This window comes from Anomaloglossus baeobatrachus, chromosome 5 (assembly GCF_048569485.1).
Source record: "Anomaloglossus baeobatrachus isolate aAnoBae1 chromosome 5, aAnoBae1.hap1, whole genome shotgun sequence".
In the NCBI taxonomy this organism is placed as follows: Eukaryota; Metazoa; Chordata; class Amphibia; order Anura; family Aromobatidae; genus Anomaloglossus; species Anomaloglossus baeobatrachus.
Window position 1 is genome coordinate 326108661 of NC_134357.1, and position 18846 is coordinate 326127506.

The 18846-nt window shown below is 47.1% G+C and overlaps 1 protein-coding gene across 1 annotated transcript in view; it reads right to left on the reverse strand.

The window, feature by feature from the left end:
* Positions 1-310: 310 nt before the first annotated feature.
* LOC142311404 (protein-glutamine gamma-glutamyltransferase 5-like) overlaps positions 311-18846 on the reverse strand; it is a 145083-nt gene continuing 126547 nt past the window's right edge. Inside the window, exons 12-13 of the mRNA XM_075349793.1 lie at positions 7339-7475; positions 311-677 (exon numbers count right to left, since the gene is read on the reverse strand). Coding sequence (XP_075205908.1) covers positions 527-677; positions 7339-7475 — 288 coding nt within the window. The 3' untranslated portion in view covers positions 311-526. The remainder of the gene's footprint in view (positions 678-7338; positions 7476-18846) is intronic.

An 18846-nucleotide genomic window follows, 5' to 3' on the forward strand; every position in this document is an offset into this window, starting at 1 on the left:
CCCGGGGACTACAGAATACATCACTGTCCTTGCATACTGCGAGTGGGCCCCAATGGCTCCCAGGGCCCCGGCAGCTGCCTGGGTGTGCCGGGTGCTGATGTTGGCCCTGGCCCTGGCCTCATAGCTTGTTTGATTGCTAGATGGCCAGACACCAACTGAAACAAGTGCCTGCTCATTGCAGTTGATCTGTGGCTATTTTGTTTTAATAGACCACTTCCAATTTTGGCACATACGGGGATTTCCTAAAGTATGACTTCTGTAAACAGGGCATAGTTACTGTGGAAAGGAAAATACATGCTATTTGTTCTTATAACATCATTTATTCCTTTTTCATGGCACATAAAGAATAACTCTAACAATGTAATTCACATTCATTTACATACGAAAATATCCTGTATAAATATAAGGAAGAAAAATACATGTATAACTAGATATAAATTCTGAATGGGCACTCCGTTGCTGAGATAGAGGTGTTTCCAGGATTTCTTGTCAAGCAAATGTAATGTATGTCTTGAAACATTTCAGGTCATATCCACGGGACCTCAAGAATTGTACTTCCCTTAATGTATTTGATCTTATTGCAGGAAAAGTTGGCCTCCAATTGTAGCTTCCCATTCTTAAATGGCACACAGAAGACCCTTACAAAGCCACGTCGGCCTGGAAATATCTGATCCATTCTGAATGGGTGAGAGATAAGAAACAATGATAAAGTAAAGGTGATTGAACATGATGAATATATGACATATGATCTATCTATAATGAGAGATTTTGAAAATGTTTCTATAAAGAGAACCTTATAGGAGATTAAGGCTGCATGAACTATAGGCAGCAAGACACAAGGACAGTCTCTCTTCACAAACAGTTATAGTATACTGGATCACAGCAGCATTCTAGAGATCGTAAACGCTATTTAAAATTCATATAACAATGCCAAGATAGAAAAGTCATGGAATTATGGAAATCACCAGATTGAGAGACATGTTAGTGTAGCGCCCCATGGGGCAAGTGTTTTAACCTACTCGTTGCCGGGCCGGGAGTGCAGATCCTCTGCATTGTCACGGGGTGGTCTGGCCCGGTTCCGTTACCCCGAGGCGTACAGGAAGGAGGGTTGGAGGGTGGTAGGGAGGATAGAGGTAGTAGTTGGAGGTTAGGAAAGTCTTTTAAGGTGATCGTGACGCCACCTGTGGTACGCGGCCAGGGATGGGCCGCCACTGCAAGGTTTCTCACTGGGGCAGATATTAAATGCAGCCGGGATGGTGTCGCTCCCCACAGGCGGAGCGGGATTACCCCAGGGAGGATGGCGGGGGTGGTGGTAGTCCCCGTTGGAGCCACAGCGCTGGCCAATGGTTAAAGGAGAGGCAGAGCCTGCGGTTCCAGGTGTTTTTACTCACAAGTCTTTCAGATGCTGCAAGAGGTACCTGTAATGCTGCCACCAGGGGGAGCCAGAGCTCTGTAGCATAATACACTACACAGAGCAAAGAGAACCAGGAAGTGAATTCACAGCGTTCTCATACATTACCTCAAAGCACAGCTGAGAAGCAGAGCTGCAGAGCATGGAAGGATTAGTCAGACAGGCTGGATCAAACACCGTACGGGCAGAAGCAGGACCGGAGGAACGAGCAAAAGTGGAGTCAAAGTCAGGCCAAGGTCAGTACCAGAGGAAGCAACCGAGTGGGGAAATAGGAGAGGGGACAGAGGACAGGAGGGACGACCAGGGGATGGAACACAGCCAAGGGCACGGGGACACAGGAACAGACAGATCAGGATATCACTCACAGCACCAGTAATCACAGGCAAAGCAGTGCTAAGCTTATAGCCGGCACTGGTTCACTGGAAATGCCAGCTTTTAAAGGCATCCAGGGTCTGGAAGTGAGGCTCGAAAGAAGGCTCTGCCCCCTAGCCATGTGGACAGGGAGGCAAACCATGACAGTACCCCCTCCTCAAGGGGGGGCCACCGGACCCCCAGGCTTCCCAGGATACTTCCGGTGGAAAGCCGCAATTAACCGATCGGCCCGAAAGGATCGAGCCGGCACCCATGACCTGTCCTCCGGACCGTAACCCTTCCAATGGATCAGATACTGGAGGGAATGACGAACCCAACGAGAATCGATAATACGCTGGATCTCGTACTCCTCCTTACCGTCCACCAATATCGGAGCCGGAGGGGTCTGAGAATCCACCACCGATGGAACAAATGGCTTAAGCAAGGAGGTATGAAATACGTTAGGAATACGCAAGGTCTGGGGCAGTTGCAACCGAAAGGCCACCGGGTTGATCACTTCGATGATCTCATAGGGACCTATAAACTTAGGACCCAACTTAGCAGATGGAACCCTAAGCCTAATATTCCAAGTGGACAGCCACACTTTGTCCCCCACCCGAAAGGGGGGTCCCAGAGAACGGCGTTTGTCCGCTTGGCGTTTCTGGGACTGTTGAGCCATCTCGATGCACCGTTGTACCTCCTTCCACACCTTCCCCAGATGCTGATCGACGGACTCGGCCCCTGGACACCCCGAATCCACTCTAGAGAAGGTCCCGAAGTGAGGGTGAAACCCGTAATTACAGAAGAAGGGAGAAGTTCCTGTAGACTGATGGACTCTGCTATTGAATGCAAACTCTGCAAGGGACAAAAACATACACCAATCCTCCTACTGAGCAGAAACCAAGCACCGCAGGATTTGCTCAAGGGTCTGATTCGTCCTTTCCATCTGCCCATTAGACTCGGGATGATAGGCGGACGAGAAGGACAATCAATCAATTCCCAACCGCCTGCACAAGGCCCTCCAAAACTGAGAAATGAATTGTACCCCCCTGTCAGACACAATATTCAGGGGCAACCCATGTAACCGAACCACCTGGTCAATAAAGTGGTTGGCAAGGGCAGCAGCATTAGGTAGACCGGAGAGGGGAACAAAATGTGCCTGTTTACTAAAACGATCCACCACCACCAAGATCACAGTCATACCATTTGAGACAGGGAGGTCCGTAATGAAATCCATGGACAAGTGGGTCCATGGTCTTTCAGGAACAGGTAATGGAACCAGTTCCCCGGCCGGCCGGTTACGACATACCTTAGCACGGGCACATGTAGCACAGGCAGACACAAACCGAGCAACATCTGAGTGAAGAGATGGCCACCAAAACAGTCGAGCAACAGCCCTGCGAGTGGCTGTAATTCCAGGATGGCCGCTTAGTACGGACTCATGGAACTCTTGAAGTACCCGTAACCGGAGGTGCAAAGGGACAAACAGTTTAGTGTCTGCAGCAGAAGATGGCGCTGAGGACTGGGCCTCTCTGACCTCAGCCTCCAACTCTGATGACAAGGCAGCGACCACCACCCCTCGCGGAAGAATGGAGGAAGGAGGCTCTGGAGGTGACACCGGGTCCAAACTACGGGACAGTGCATCTGCCCTCACGTTTTTAGACCCCGGCCGAAAAGTAATACAAAAATGGAATCTAGAAAAAAAAAAAAAAGCCCACCTCGCTTGTCGAGGCGTCAATCTCTTGGCGGACTCAATATACGCGAGGTTTTTATGATCGGTGATGACAGTAATACGGTGAACAGCACCCTCCAAAAAATACCTCCATTCTTCAAATGCCAATTTTACTGCCAATAATTCACGGTTACCCACATCATAATTCCTCTCAGCCGGAGTGAATTTCTTGGAGAAGAACGCACATGGTCGCAGATTAGTCAGAGTAGCAGGGCCCTGAGAGAGAACAGCTCCCACCCCCACCTCTGAGGCGTCCACCTCCACAATAAACGGCGCCTCGAGGTCAGGCTGTACCAGGACCGGGGCGGACATGAACCGGTCCTTTAGCTCAAGAAAGGCCTGGACAGCCATTTGCGACCAGTTCTGCAGATCCGCCCCTTTCCGTGTAAGGTCAGTCAATGGCTTGGCAATTTGAGAAAACCCCTTAATGAACCGTCGATAATAATTTGCGAAACCCAAAAAGCGTTGTAGCGCCTTGATATCCCTGGGTTGCACCCAATCCACGATAGCCTGCACCTTTCCTGGGTCCATTTTAAACCCATCACGAGAAAGGAGTAACCCAAGAAAGGCTATTTCCTGAACAGAGAAAACACATTTTTCAAGTTTGCAAACAGATGGTTATCACGTAATCTCTGTAATACTGAGCGAACATGCATAATATGCGTATCCTTATTGGCAGAACAAATCAAAATGTCATCGAGATAGATGACCACAAAACGACCAAGAAAATCAGAGAAGATATCATTGATGAAATTTTGAAACACCGCAGGGGCATTTGTTAGACCAAAAGGCATCACCAAATTTTCGAATAACCCCTCTGATGTCAGAAAGGCCGTTTTCCACTCATCCCTTTCTCTAATACGGATAAGATTATAGGCCCCCCCTGAGATCTAGTTTAGTAAACCACCGGGCTTCAGAGAGTTGGTTGTAGAGATCAGGGATGAGTGGAAGCGGATACGTGTTTTTCACAGTAATTTTGTTCAATTCTCGGAAATCGAGACATGGCCTTAATCCTCCGTCCTTCTTCTTTACAAAAAAGAACCCTATGGGAGATAAAGCCTATAGAGGCCGGCTATACTGTAATGCTGCCATCAGGGGGAGCCAGAGCTCTGTAGCATAATACACTACACAGAGCAATGAGAACCAGGAAGTGAATTCATAGCGTTCTCATGCATTACCTCAAAGCACAGCTGAGAAGCAGAGCTGCAGAGCATGCAAGGAATAGTCAGACAGGCTGGGTCAAACACCGTACGGGCAGAAGCAGGACCGGAGGAACGAGCAAAAGCGGAGTCAAAGTCAGGCCAAGGTCAATACCAGAGGAAGAAACCGAGTGGGGAAATAGGAGAGGGGACAGAGGACAGGAGGGACGACCAGGGGATGGAACACAGCCAAGGGCACGGGGCCACAGGAACAGACAGATCAGGATATCACTCACAGCACCAGTAATCACAGGCAAAGCAGTGCTAAGCTTATAGCCGGCACTGGTTCACTGGAAATGCCAGCTTTTAAGGCATCCAGGGTCTGGAAGTGAGGCTCGAGAGAAGGCTCTGCCCCCTAACCATGTGGACAGGGAGGCGAACCATGACAGTACAGTTCTCTGCCATGATTGGCTCCAGCCAATCCCGGATCTGTGAAAAGTCAAGTCCGCTGTGTGTGTCAGGCTGTGAGCTCCCTCCCCCTTTTATGCACTAAGTATCGAACCCCCCGTTCCGTGAAGCACTTGAGGGTCCCGGTGTCAGTAAAGTGTGTCCCGTTCTGTATGCTGATAGTGCGGTTTCATTATGGGGCCAGTCCTCAACCCTGGATCCTATGTGCCATTTGCTGTAGACTCGTGGGACGGGTCCGGTGACTTTTTGTAGTCGTTCCCTGTGACCCTTGCAGAGTTGGTAGACAACGTGAAGTATGCCTGCCCTAAGATTCTGCATCCTGACAGCGCCAGTCCTGTGGAAGCAGCTGCCCTGCTTCTCCCCAGTGACTGTGTTGAACGCCTTGGCCCAAAGAGCTGCTCCCGGCTCGTCCGCTCTGCTCTGTGTCTGAAGCTGAACTCTCAGTAGTTGTTGTGTTGTGTGGTCTGAGCTGTTGCTCCCAGCCGCTGCCACCGGCTGGTTCACTACTCTCACTAGGTCAACCTGCTCTTCCCACTGTGCTCCTAACTCCCCCTGGTGGTTGCTTCTCCCTGACCCTGAGTCCCCAGTCCAGTGGATCTGGGGAGCCCCTGGTGCAGTTGCCTCCTGTAAACCCACTGCTGTAGTGACCCCCTACTGTGATCCGACCTCGGCCCGGTCCCCATAGGGGAGGGCAACCCAGTGTCTGAATGTTTGTGTATGTGTAGACCTTCCTCGGACCTAGGATGACTACTACACCCTAATGGGGGTGCAGTACCCTGTGGTGCCTGAAGGCACAGGGGCGCCACATTAGCAATATGCAAATAATAAACAAATTAGGCAAAAAATCTCAATATCTTGACTTTTCAATACTGAGTATGAGTGCCACGCACAGAATTTACGCACTTACATGCTTTCGCATGCTATCAATGAGGTTACTAATGATTATATGAGAAATGTTCTAGCATGCCGATTTCACTTTAGTACGCACATCATCAAGATCCACTGCTGGCAGTTCCCTTTGTCACTGCTGACCAATGACATCCCAGATTTGCTCAAAGGGAAACAAGTCCAGAGATGCTGCAGGCCATATTAGCACATTTAGGCCACACAGGCTGCTCACAATAGAACTAGCAATATGCGGACTGGTGTTGTCCAGTTGAAAAACCGCTTCTGAAACACCGTGGAGAAATGGCCATACCACTGGTTGCACAACTAAATCAACGTTACACCGAGCTCTTAGAGAGGCTTGCTACTCCAGATTATGCCTCCCCACACTTTAATTTTAAAAGCATAACTGGTATAGTGTTCTCTTGTGAAGGCCGTTTCATTGACATCATGCCATCGCTCACAAAGGGTATCAGGTTGTCAAAGTAGAAAACAAGATGGCAATGTAGTATGAAATGAAGATCTATCCTCCTCAGTGATGAGCGCTGCTTTTTTTTTTCGAAGCAATGATAGCTAGATACTAGTCTGGAGACCTTCAAGAGGGAACATCACACTGGTCCTACTCTCAATATTAAAAACACAAGTAACGGAGCTTTAATACTTTAACACTAGAAGTCCCAGAAATTTCGAGCTCCCCCCTGAAGTCCCGAAAGAGGGTCAAATGACCCTTAGTCCAAACTGAATAAAACTAACTAGAAACTAAATGGCTAAACTCAATGGAAAACAACAACCTCCTGTGGTGCGACAGCAATGGCCTTAATTACAGAACAAAAGTCGGTGATTATAGGATGTTAGCTAAAATCCTTCAGGTCATTCGACCCAGCTCTGGGTTCCAAAGGTAGAAATGTTAAATGACCCCTCTCTGGGACTTCTAGTATTAATAGCAGTTGATACTTGATAAAGCTCTGTTCACACTGGCTGGATAGGAATGATATCCATCATTCTAAAGGAATTTGGTGCATTTTACCGACTTGTAGTGAGTCCATCAATTTTTCCATTTTACTACTGGCCACAATATTGCATTCTTCTACACTATTTTTTGAAACTGATATCTGACAGAGAAGAATTAATGGAAGTTTGTAAACAAACACTTCTAAATGTGTTTTTTTAAGTTTTTTTTTTTTGCTTTTAATATTTATTGTAGCTCAAAACAAGTAACAAACTGAATTTACAAATGGCATAGAAAGGTATAAGGACCTGTGCTGTAGCTTATAACGATATAGAATATTAACTCATTTTCAAAACACAATATACAAAATGGAAAACAATGAAAAAAAGAAGGCAAAACTTACTGTACTCTGACGGGGCCAGCCGGGAACAGACCTGTACCTTCTGCTGTCATTACACAGTTACTTAATATCTCATTGAAAGGGTTGGAGAAGGATAAAATCACATTAAGTGATTTATTGAGCTGTGGAGTACCAAAAACCTAAAGTGATGAAAACAAAAAAAGGTAACAATAAATGATCTTTTTGCTTTTTTATTTTTAACTGTTTTTCTACTCCAAAACCACATAAGCAGTAAGATTTTAGTACATGACCATTAATTACCATGTACTTTTTATATTTACAGATACTGATTGATGGTGGTCATTCATATAAAGGACAAAATGTGATATAATCTGAACATATGAACTACAACCATCATATACATATAAATATGGTTTATCAAATACGGATTCTTCTGGTCAACAGAGTGGAGTACACTATCAGCTATATCCAAAACTGACAAATTTTTCCATTGGTTTTACAAAGTTGTGAGAAAATGCTCACTAGTGAATGGTGAGGAAAAGGGTTGTCTGAAAGTGAACATAACACACTTGTCGGCAGGAATAATCACAGTCTGTGTCTCTTAAATGCTTTCAGAGGAAATGTACTTGGAAGAACCGGCTGGGGACCATAGCAGTAGACCAGACTAGTTCACCTCTGCCCGCGGCTGGCTCTTCCAAGCACAGCCCCAGGTGATTAATAGGTCTCTCCCTATATACATGCAAAACAGTGCTGGAAAGGCCATGGGCAAAGCCGGACTAATCTTGTCTCTCCCTATGGCCCAACTGGATTTTCAAAGCATATTTTATCTGAAACATCAGATAATTTCAAAGAGTAATATACAGTACTGGTCGCAATCGTGTCATTTGGCAACATGAATCGCACAACATGGTGCCCATTAACTCCATTTGTTTACTACGAGTATCTAAAGAACATTTATTATGTATGACTAGTATAGGCAAAGGGTTATCTTTGGTAAACTTGACCTAGCATATTTTATACGTTTTGGACATTTTCTTGGATTTATATTTAAGAGTTATAAGCTCTATAATGAATTGATTGTGAGCTCAATGAGAGAGATTCATCAAATACGAGTAAATCAAGTCGTGACTTTTATCTTCTAATATTTACAAGAATGAAAAGTGAAATTTAACAAATTTGACCAGTGTTTTTTCAGCAAGAGAATGACGCTGTGCTACTAACTAAACAACACTGACAATCTGAATATAGAATTTAGGTATCATAGAGCAACACCCGGCGCACCTGTGCAAATGCCAGGGCCCTGGACAGCTGGGGGGCCCACTTGCATTTGGCAGGAGCAGGTCATCACTAGCTTTCTTGCGGCCCCCGGGCAGACTCCCGGAGACTGCGGACAGTGCTCCAGCAGGCATCTGGCCCTTTAAACTGGCTGAGCACACATTCACATGTGGGTGGAGCCAATGTCCTCCAATGATGCCTGCTTATGTCCCCAGCATTCTCCAGTGTTGCTACCTGCCTGCATATGCCAGCAGGGTGCACAGGGCCAGTATGTATGTCCCACAGGGCCCCAACATCCCCAGTGCCAGTATGTGTACCCCACAGAGCCCTAGGTGCTCAGGGCCAGTATGTATGCTGCACAGGCCCCCAGCATCCCTAGTGCCATTATGTATGCCCCACAGGCCTCTAGCATCCCCAGAACCAGTAGACCAGTATGTATGCTCCACAGGCTCCCAACATCCCCAGTGCCAATATGTATGCCCCAAAGGCTTCCAGCATCTCCATGGCCATTATGTATGCCCCACAGGCCCCCAGGGCCAGTATGTATGCGTCACAGGGCCCCAACATTCCCAGTGCCAGTATGTATGCTCAACAGTCCCAGAGCATCTTCAAGACCAGTATGTATGCTCCACAGGCCTCCAGCATCCCCAGTGCCAGTATGTATGCCCTACAGGCCCCTGGTGTCCTCAGGGCTAGTATGTATGCACCACAGGCCCCCAGTACCAGTATGTATGCCCCACAGGCCCTGAGCATCCCCAGGGCTATTATATATGCTCCACAGGCCCCCAATATCCCCAGTGCCAGTATGTATGCCCCATAGGCCCCCAGCAACTCCAGGGCCAGTATGTATGTTCCACAGGCCCCCAGGGCCAGTATGTATGCTTCACTGGGCCCAAGCGTCCCCAGTGCCAGTATGTATGCCCAATAGACCCCCAGCATCTCTAGGGCCAGTATGTATGCCCCACAGGCTTCCAGGGCCAGTTTGTATGCTCCACAAGCCTCCAGCATTCCCAGTGCCAGTATGTATGCCCCACAGGCCCCTAGTGTCCCCAGGGCTATTGTGTGTGCTCCACAGGCCCCCAACATTCCCAGTGCCAGTATGTATGCCCCACAGGCCCCCAGCATCTCCAGGGCCAGTATGTATGCCCCACAGGCCTCCAGTATCCTCAGGGCTAGTATGTATGCCCAAGAGGCCCCCAGTGCCAGTATGTATGCCCCAAAGGCCCCCAGCGTCCCAGGGCTATTTATGTTCCACAGGCCCCCAACATCCCCAGTGCCAGTAAGTATCCCTCACAGGCTCACAGCATCCCCAGTGCCAGTATGTATGCTCCATAGGACTCCCAGCATCCCCCAGAATCTGTATAAACCCCAGGCCCCCAGCATCCCCCAGTAATGTATATTCCCTCAGGCCCCCAGCATCCTCGAGTAATGTGTATGCAACGCAGGCCCCATCATACCCCAGTAATGTCTATGCCCACCAGCGTCCCCCAGTAATGTGTATGCCCCCCACTGACTCCAGTAACGTGTATACCCCCACTGACCCCAGTAATGTGTATGCTCCCCAGCATCCCCCAGTAATGTGAATGCTACCCACTGACTTGAATTGTCAACGCGATTCTCTTCTCCCACTCTTGACATACCAAGAGCAATACTGCAGAAGAAATGCTACCACACGCCTCTTGTATCCGTTGTTTCAGGTGCCCCACATCCTGGATCCTGGATCTGCGGTATTGAGAATCGCGTTGACAATTCAACACAATGGGCAGCACTTTGATCACATCCTTTAGTGGGTTACTGTTAAGTTAAAAATAAGCACACCATTGTTTTTCTTGTGCAATTCTCTATGTGTTTGATATGTCACATGACCCCCTTCCCATTAAAAAAAAGTAAAGTTGAATTCAAAATGGCGGCTTTGCAGATGGCGGCCATGGGCGTCACCCGGCCTCAAATGTTTTGCCCCTCCCTGTGCTAATATGCCACAAACAGTAAGGTGATATCAGCAACCACTTCCATTTTATCACGGTGTATCCATACTAATGGTCCACCCTGTAATTTAATATGAATGGTAGGTGGTTGTATACCAGATTGCAGTCTTTCCATCATTCTGTACATCACATACATTCTTACAAATAAAACATCAAAAGCATGAAATCTACTTTAACCTAAAAAAAGTCTTGAAGGAGGTGTTCGCCACCAGTCTTTGTTCATTTTTTTTATAGCAGTCACATGATGTCTCCTGCCAAGACCGCTGCAGACAAGTACTAGCCTCAGATGGGATGCTGAAGCTAATGACACTAAACTGCTGGGACAAGTGGTTAGCTGCAGTGATCACGTGTGGATAGCACATGACCTTAGCATAGAAATAAACAGAAACACGAAGAGCACTGGAACAAAGACATTAGAGCCACAGGGGACGTATCAGGTAAGTAATGTGTTATTTTGTAACATTTTCTATCTTTAGCCAATTTTTGTTGATTCTGGAAAACAGCTTTAAAGTGTACCTATCATTTCAAATAGTTTTATATAAATTATACCTGATAAGGAGAAATTCCATAGTTTCGGAATTCTCATTCTTAACAGCGATGTCTGCTGAAATCTCAAATCAAACGTTACTGAATGCTAGCAAGGAGAGAATTAAACCACGCAAAATGTAATTGGTAGAAGCTCCTCACTTTCCTGATACCAGCAGTAATCAGAAAACAGACTCTTCCGTCTTAGTCAATTAAAAAAGAAAGTTTGGTTATAGAAAAGCATATAGAAAAATATAGAAAAAAAATATATATATATATATATATATATATATTCTAACAGTAAAAAGCATATAGAACAATATTTTGTATTCTCACATACCCACTTACATATACTGCTGATAGGCAGAGTTCAGGTCTTAAGACCTCTATCAATCACTCAAAAACTACTGTGAAGTGTGAAGCTGATGAGACCAAAGCTCTCAGCTCCTGAACTGCCAGAAGAGGGCGGGCACCACAAAAATATTGGGGATCTAAACCAAAGCACATAAAAAACTTGACTTCTATGACAAAAAAGGGCAGGTGGATGTGCATAAATTGGGATCACCAGATTAAGTAGAATAAACAAATTTTATTTAACAAAGAACAAAGTGTAGCACACAATAAAAACATAAAAAGCACAATGCTGGATCTAGGGGAACAAAGTTGGGTGTACTAGATAATACTACACCTGACAGCCAATCCCTATAGAATAGTAAGCTATACTTACACCCCAGATAATATCTGCAGCGGTATATGCAGACAATTAATAAAAGGTGACTAAACGTAAACCAAAACAATAATAAATTGGCTGGGCAATATGATACACGTAGAAAACCATTAACGCATAGCTGAAATGACACGAGTGCCAAAATACAAAACACAGCATGAACAGGAACACCATATACAAATATGCTGAGCACAGAATTCCAAAGAAATAGATGGAAGGTAAGGGGGAAACCTGCACGAAGAACCTAATGGTAGCCCATGGAGATGCAAGCAGTGACCCAGTTGATAAAAGGGGTGGGAGGAAGGTCCCTCGCGTATCACTGAGCTGCGGTAGCTTCCTCAGGGGAAAAAAAATTGCAAGTGTCTCAGTTCTCAGCTCCTACATCACCATATACACAGAGTGGTACATGGGCGGAATAGAGAGCCTATGAATCTATGCACAGCTACTCAGGTCCATTGGGCTGTACAGTTTGGTATGATGAGCTATGCACTTTTGAGAAGTTTTTGTTGAACATTGAGAATCTCAGAACCTTGGAGTGTAGTGTAAGTTATTAAAAAGCAAGGTGAAATGATAAGTTCAGTATATAAGGAATCAGTCATTGGGATCAACCCTCCTAAGCCACCTATATAGGCCTGCAGGTCATAAACTATTGAATACAATGAAACCTTATTTGCAATCTGATGTCTTGTTTCAGAGAAATACATGTGTTTCATATGTGCAAATGAGCTGTTAATATCTATGGCCTACACTATCTGTTCCTTAGTATTACTTTTGATTCCGCAATAATAGCTTGTTCCTACATACCCATGTAAATTAGTGCATTTTATTTTATTTTTATGGTTGTGCAATAATGACATTCCATACTGATGATAAAAATAAGACTACATACTTAGAAGAAGGCCAGACAGAGGAGAAATGTAGGGAATGTTCAGTGTCTGGGTCAATACTGCAACAGTTCCTCTTTCAGTATTCTCATTGAAAGCCATAGCAACCCATCACATCTCATGTTATTGACTGTGCTAGTAAAATAACATTATATTGGTTGTTATTAGGCCATTTCTTCTATATTAACTTTGAAAGGTTAGAGTACCAGAGCAAACAGTTTTGCACTAGCCATAAACCATATTAATGTCTACCCTCTGATAGTTAAGGAATCTGTAATGCTTTTGCGTAGTGTACAGGTTCGAGATTTCCAGCCGCGCACCTGACATCATAGAGACACCAGGGAAGAGAAGGGGAGGAGGAATCCTGTATAATGAAGACAAGAGGCAGGCTTATATTCCAGACAGCAGATGCCCCATAGACCGGAAGATAGAAGATATAAAAGAGGATTTTTGGCATACGACCCCTCATCCAGGAGACATACAGGTATGGTTAATTTCACCTCTATGCTACCTGTATGCCCATATTAATAACTAGAAAAACGCAAAAGGGTGACAGATTCCCTTTAAAGAGATCTTTCTATTGATAAGGTTTTCTGAAGCAGTTTTTACAGAGGAACAAATTGCATGTGAAAGAGAGTGATTCTCCCCATCCCATTGGGTATAGACACAAAGGTTACGTGGCCAGTGCAACAATTATTAAAACCTTGTAAAAGTTGACATACTATAACAACTTATCACATATCCAAAAAACTATTGCAGAATTTGAGCTTTCAGCAGAATCTTCAGCACTCATGTGTGGGGGTGACTGAGCTCCTGCCCCTGAAAACAACCACATTGTAATGTACCTTGTACCTATGTACAGTATATGAGGTTATGCATACAGTATAAAATAGAGTTGTTATGTACTGTAGGAAATGTCGCCATCTAGTGGCTAGGTTAGATAGCGTTTGTAGCAATAGCTAACGGGATGGAAAGTGGTTAAGTTGTGGATCAGCCCACTGGGAGTGGAGCTAGTGTAGCACCCACGGGGCAAGGGGTTAAATACTCGTTGCCGGGCCTAGTGATGTCGGGTCTGGGAATGTCACAGGTGGCCCTACCCGGCTTCGTGGCCCCGAGATGTACAATAAAGAAGGGTTGGGGTTATGATGGAGGCTGTTTCGTGACGTCACCTGCGGTACGCGGCCAAGGAATAGCCGCCGCTGCTGTCGCTGTCCTCCGGAGCAGCCAAGATTTTTCTGCTCCCCACAAGTGGAGCAGGCCCCGGGGAGGATGATGAGGGGAGTAGTAACGGCAGGCGCCAGCGCTGACAAGGACAGGCGGACACCGTCTTTGCGGGTTCAAGGTTTCTTTACTAACAGTCCTGGTTTACCTGGGAGATGCCGGTCACCGCCGTGATGGGCCCCAGCCGATGCCAAGCAATTTGAGGTCACCGCTGGTGTTCCCACTGTGAGTCCTTTCTGGTCAGAGTCCCTCCAATTCCGGTGTATGTGGAATATGGAACAGTCTGTGGCTGTTTCTTGCACTCGCCGCAGACCCTGGAATCCCGTGTAGCTGTAGAGAACCTGGGCTGAGCTGTATGCTCCAAGCCACGGGTCCTTTGGCGTTCCCAGAAGTGTGAGATAAAAGAAGATTGGGTCGAGGTTCCAGGTGTGTGTGTATGCTCCTTACCTTTTCCCCAAGTGGTGCCCGCTCCCCAGGTGGCTGTTTCAGTGACTGGGAAAGTTCCATGCTTCATGATGGCCACCCCCTATCTACCCCAGGCTGTTATGATCCGGAACCATGGAAGACCACCACAAATCATTGGCAAAAAAGGTGACAAGAGCATTGGCAACTAATCTGGCCGCCATCCCCTTACTAACCAACACAACTAGAAGTAGCCGAGGGGTGAACTAACATCCTGTGCACCGCGAACCCAGCCGGAGAACTAACTATCCTAAAGGTAGGAAAGATGAATAACTCTCTGCCTCAGAAAATAGACAAGAATAGCAAGCCCCCCACATTCAAAGACTGCGGTGATATAGGAAAAACACACTACACAGGTAGATGACAGGATTGGCAAAAGGTGAGGCCCCCACTGACTAAAATAGGAAAGGACAGGAAAGGGACTGATGGTTGCCAGAGAAAAACCCTGCAAAATACCAACTTCCTGATAGTACAAAAAGGCCCTCAGATCGCTGGATCTGAACTCCGTCCTATACCAGGTGCCCTTGTCATACCAATGAACAGAAAACAAGAATTATAACAAATTCAACAAGCCACAAACACATGGACCCAAAGGAGCTATACTCCACACAGAACTGCAGGGAGTTCCTCAACAATCCACTGAGGGGGAAAATCCCTGGAAGGAAATAAACTGAAATCAACCACAACAAATGACAAACCCAGATAAGCAAAAGAACCAGACATTAAATAAAGAACAAGCACTTATCTGGAGTAGATGTGGTGTAGAGCAGGATTAAGCAGGCTAGAGATACAAAGAACAACTGACATCCGGCAACAGCCTGCAATTAGACCAGGACTTAAATAAGCAGAGAGTTAGCAAAGGAAACACCCACTGCACAACACACCTGGTCTCTGTCCAAACCTTTCCTGGCCACCAGAGGGAGCCTCCCAGCAGCCAAAACATAACTAACATTCACAACACCAGGCCATCCCGCCGGTTGGGAAAGCACCTAAATGTGTGCTTTGTGTAAATGTGAGAAACACCAGTGATTAACCTCTCCTTACCCGGGATGAGTACTACATCTTAAGGGAGATGCAGTACCCTGTGGCGACTGAAGCCTCAGGGGCGCCACACTAGTCCATGGGAGTTTAGGGGGGACTTCATCTTAGTTCAGTAGAGAGTAGTGTGGTGGTGACAAGTGACAAGTCGTGTAATATACCAAGGCCACAGCTAGTGGGTGATTCTGGCAACTACAACCGTAACATTTAGTGGACAGAGAAAGAGAGTAGAGCTCCTAAGAGGAATTCAAGAAGTAAGGGAGTAAAGAGAACTAGCTTCATCCCACTCTAAGTTACTCCAGGCCCTGGACTCTTTAGAGACTTTTCTGTTGTTGAGCGGTCTACAATAGTGTGAGTCCACAGGAGGACATTCAGCATAGACCTTGGTGAACTGGAGTCTGTGTCGGTGACTCTCCTGCGGATGGGTCCTGGTTTCTTAGAAACATGGTATGTCCTGCACCCTGGAAGACCACACACTCAGTCAGGACAACTGCAATCATGAACCCCCTCCCTCTGTGGTGATGGCTGGGATGTGGAATATAGAGGGATCCCATTGTTCCCCCCGAGACATTCTAAGGGGTACTTTGCACGCTGCAACATCGCAGGCCAATGCTGCGATGCCAAGCGCGATAGTCCCCGCCCCCGTCGCAGCAGCGATATCCTTGTGATAGCTGCCGTAGCGAACATTATCGCTACGGCAGCTTCACATGGACTCACCTGCCCTGCGACCGTCGCTCTAGCCGGCGACCCGCCTCCTTGTTAAGGGGGCGGGTCGAGCGGCGTCACTGCGACGTCACACGGCAGGCGGCCAATCAGAGCGGAGGGGCGGAGATGAGTGGGATGTAAACATCCCGCCCACCTCCTTCCTTCTGCATATCCTAAGGAAGCCGCAGTGACGCCGGTAGGAGATGTTCCTCGCTCCTGCGGCTTCACACACAGCGATGTGTGCTGCCACAGGAGCGAGGAACAACATCGGACTGTCGCGTCAGCGTAATTATGGATTACGCTGACGCTGCACCAATGATACGATTACGACGCTTTTGCGCTCGTTAATCGTATCATCGAGCCTTTACACACTACGATGTCGCATGCGATGCCGGAAGTGCGTCATTTTCAATTTGACCCCACCGACATCGCACCTGCGATATCGTAGTGTGCAAAGCCCGCCTTACACTCAAACTGAATTACATTATCACAACATGGAGGATACAGTCAAACCTAACTCAAACAAACCAAAGAGGTACAGTATGAACAAAACTCTAAGATCACGGCACCATCTGCTTTCTGATCAACACAGAACCTAAAAAATGAAAGATTTTTGAACCGATGTTGGTTTCTTAATTCCGCCTCCTAAAGATTGTACTAAGGCTAAATTCACATTTAGCCTGCTTTCTATGCTGCACACTTCCACCGTGTTTAATGTGTAAAACTTTGAAACATGTAATTCAGACAATACCCCCAACCGGAAAGTCACTATAATGTATTTTTGAGATGGAGATGGAAACCCGGATGTAAGTGCGCAGAGAAGAGTACAGGATAACTGTGAGCCAAAATGTTTTGTACCACAAAATGCTTTGAATAAAAAGTTTAAACTCAATGCACAAATATGACGCAATCAGGTCCATCATTTGTTAACAGAAATGCAGGGGTGTGTACATGAGACGCCCCTGGACTAGTCAGGTCGTCACAGGGTACTGCACAATCTTTCTCTTCTAGTGCAGGACTCAAACCCCCATGGTTCTGGGAACCCAACCTGTAGTACTGCCTCCACCTGCATTCACAAATCCTAGATACACCTTGCACCACACCCTGTCAGGCACACCAGTGGGCTGCTTAAGCTGGAATAGAGCCGCCCACCTAGGGGTCAGGCAGGGAGGTGGAAGGTGTCAAGGCAGTTCAGTGGTAGCCCTCGAGCTGTGAGGAGCTCTGAGGAAGCTGGGAGTTTTAGCTCCCAGGGGAGAAGCAGACTAAAGGCCGCTTTACACGCTACAATTTATCTGACGATCTCATGAGCGACGTGACATGCCCAGATCGTAGTTACGATTTGCCGAGATCGCTCATAGGTCGTTTATTAGCTGTCACGCGTAACGATCTCAAAAACGACGCAACAGCGATCAGCGATATATTGTTTGACTAAGGCGAAAACGACAAACAATATTTTGAAAATGAACGACGTGTTAGGCATCAGCGATTTTCAACCTATTTTCGATCGTTCGGAGTCGCACGTAGGTGTCACACGCAATGACGTCGCTTCCGATGCCGGATATGCGTCGCGGAAACTGTGACCCCGCTGACATATTGTGAGATAAATCGTAGCGTGTACCGCTGCCTTTAGTCGCAGACGGTAGTCTGGACCTAGAGGAGTCGGACCCCCGGTCACAGGGGATTGAGGCTAGGTGCCTGGGACCTGTCTTGGAGGACGGTCGGCAGTCTGGGCCTAATCACCGGTCCGGGACCGAAGGCACGACGGGGTACACGGACCCTAGGTCGGGGAGAAACTTCAGGCGACCCAGCAATTAACCTGCGGAGGACAGTGCCTTTATGGACTGTTTCCACGAAGCTCAGAGATCAGGGGCACTAGCACAACGAGGGGGATACGGCTTTCCAAACAAGCGGCCCACTGAAATCCCAAGCGTGAGCTCCTGAGAGCAGGATCTCCTACTTAGCCATAGTAGGGAGCGGGGCCCGGAAACCTCCAAACTGGCGGGCCACAAAGGACATTCTAAATTACTGTGCCAGGAGGCAAGTTACAGACCACCAGGCAGTGCTGCAGGAGACGGAACCCGGACGAGCTTCCCCAAAAGGGCAGCGGTACCCAGAGACTTGGTTTACTACGTTGTCAGCATCTGCTTTGTTGCTGAGTGAGTACTTGATTAACCCCTGCAACCAGCGAACCTGCGATCCCCCCCTGCACTGCCATCATCCAGAGTCCCGGGGCCTTTCCCTACCCGTGGAGGGTAACGTCATCTTGCTGCCCCACTCCATCACCCCGGGTACTCCCAACGGCAGCAGCGGTACTCCCAATTACCGTACACCACGGGTGGCGTTACGAACAATATATCTCCCCTGTAAATACCCTCTTCTTCATTCGGGTGTGACCCTTTAGCCCCCGGGTCCGGAAACCCTCGAGCCACGAGTAGCGACGTCCTTATCCAAGCAGTTTGACCGCTGCTGGGTCGTTACATACACATTACTGGCAACACAAAGTCTCTGGAAAAACAACACAGCTCCCGCCAAAAGTAATCCAGTGAAATCTGCACTACCAAATCCTTTCTCCATTTTGAGCCCCGCAGTGTGTGTAAACTGCAGCTAGCATTCACGTTTGGCAATACAAGGAGAACCCACTTAATTAATGGATTGAGTGTCTCCAGAAACACAAGCTGGTCATAATACCATGTATACTACAAATGTACAAGACACTACAATGTACTGG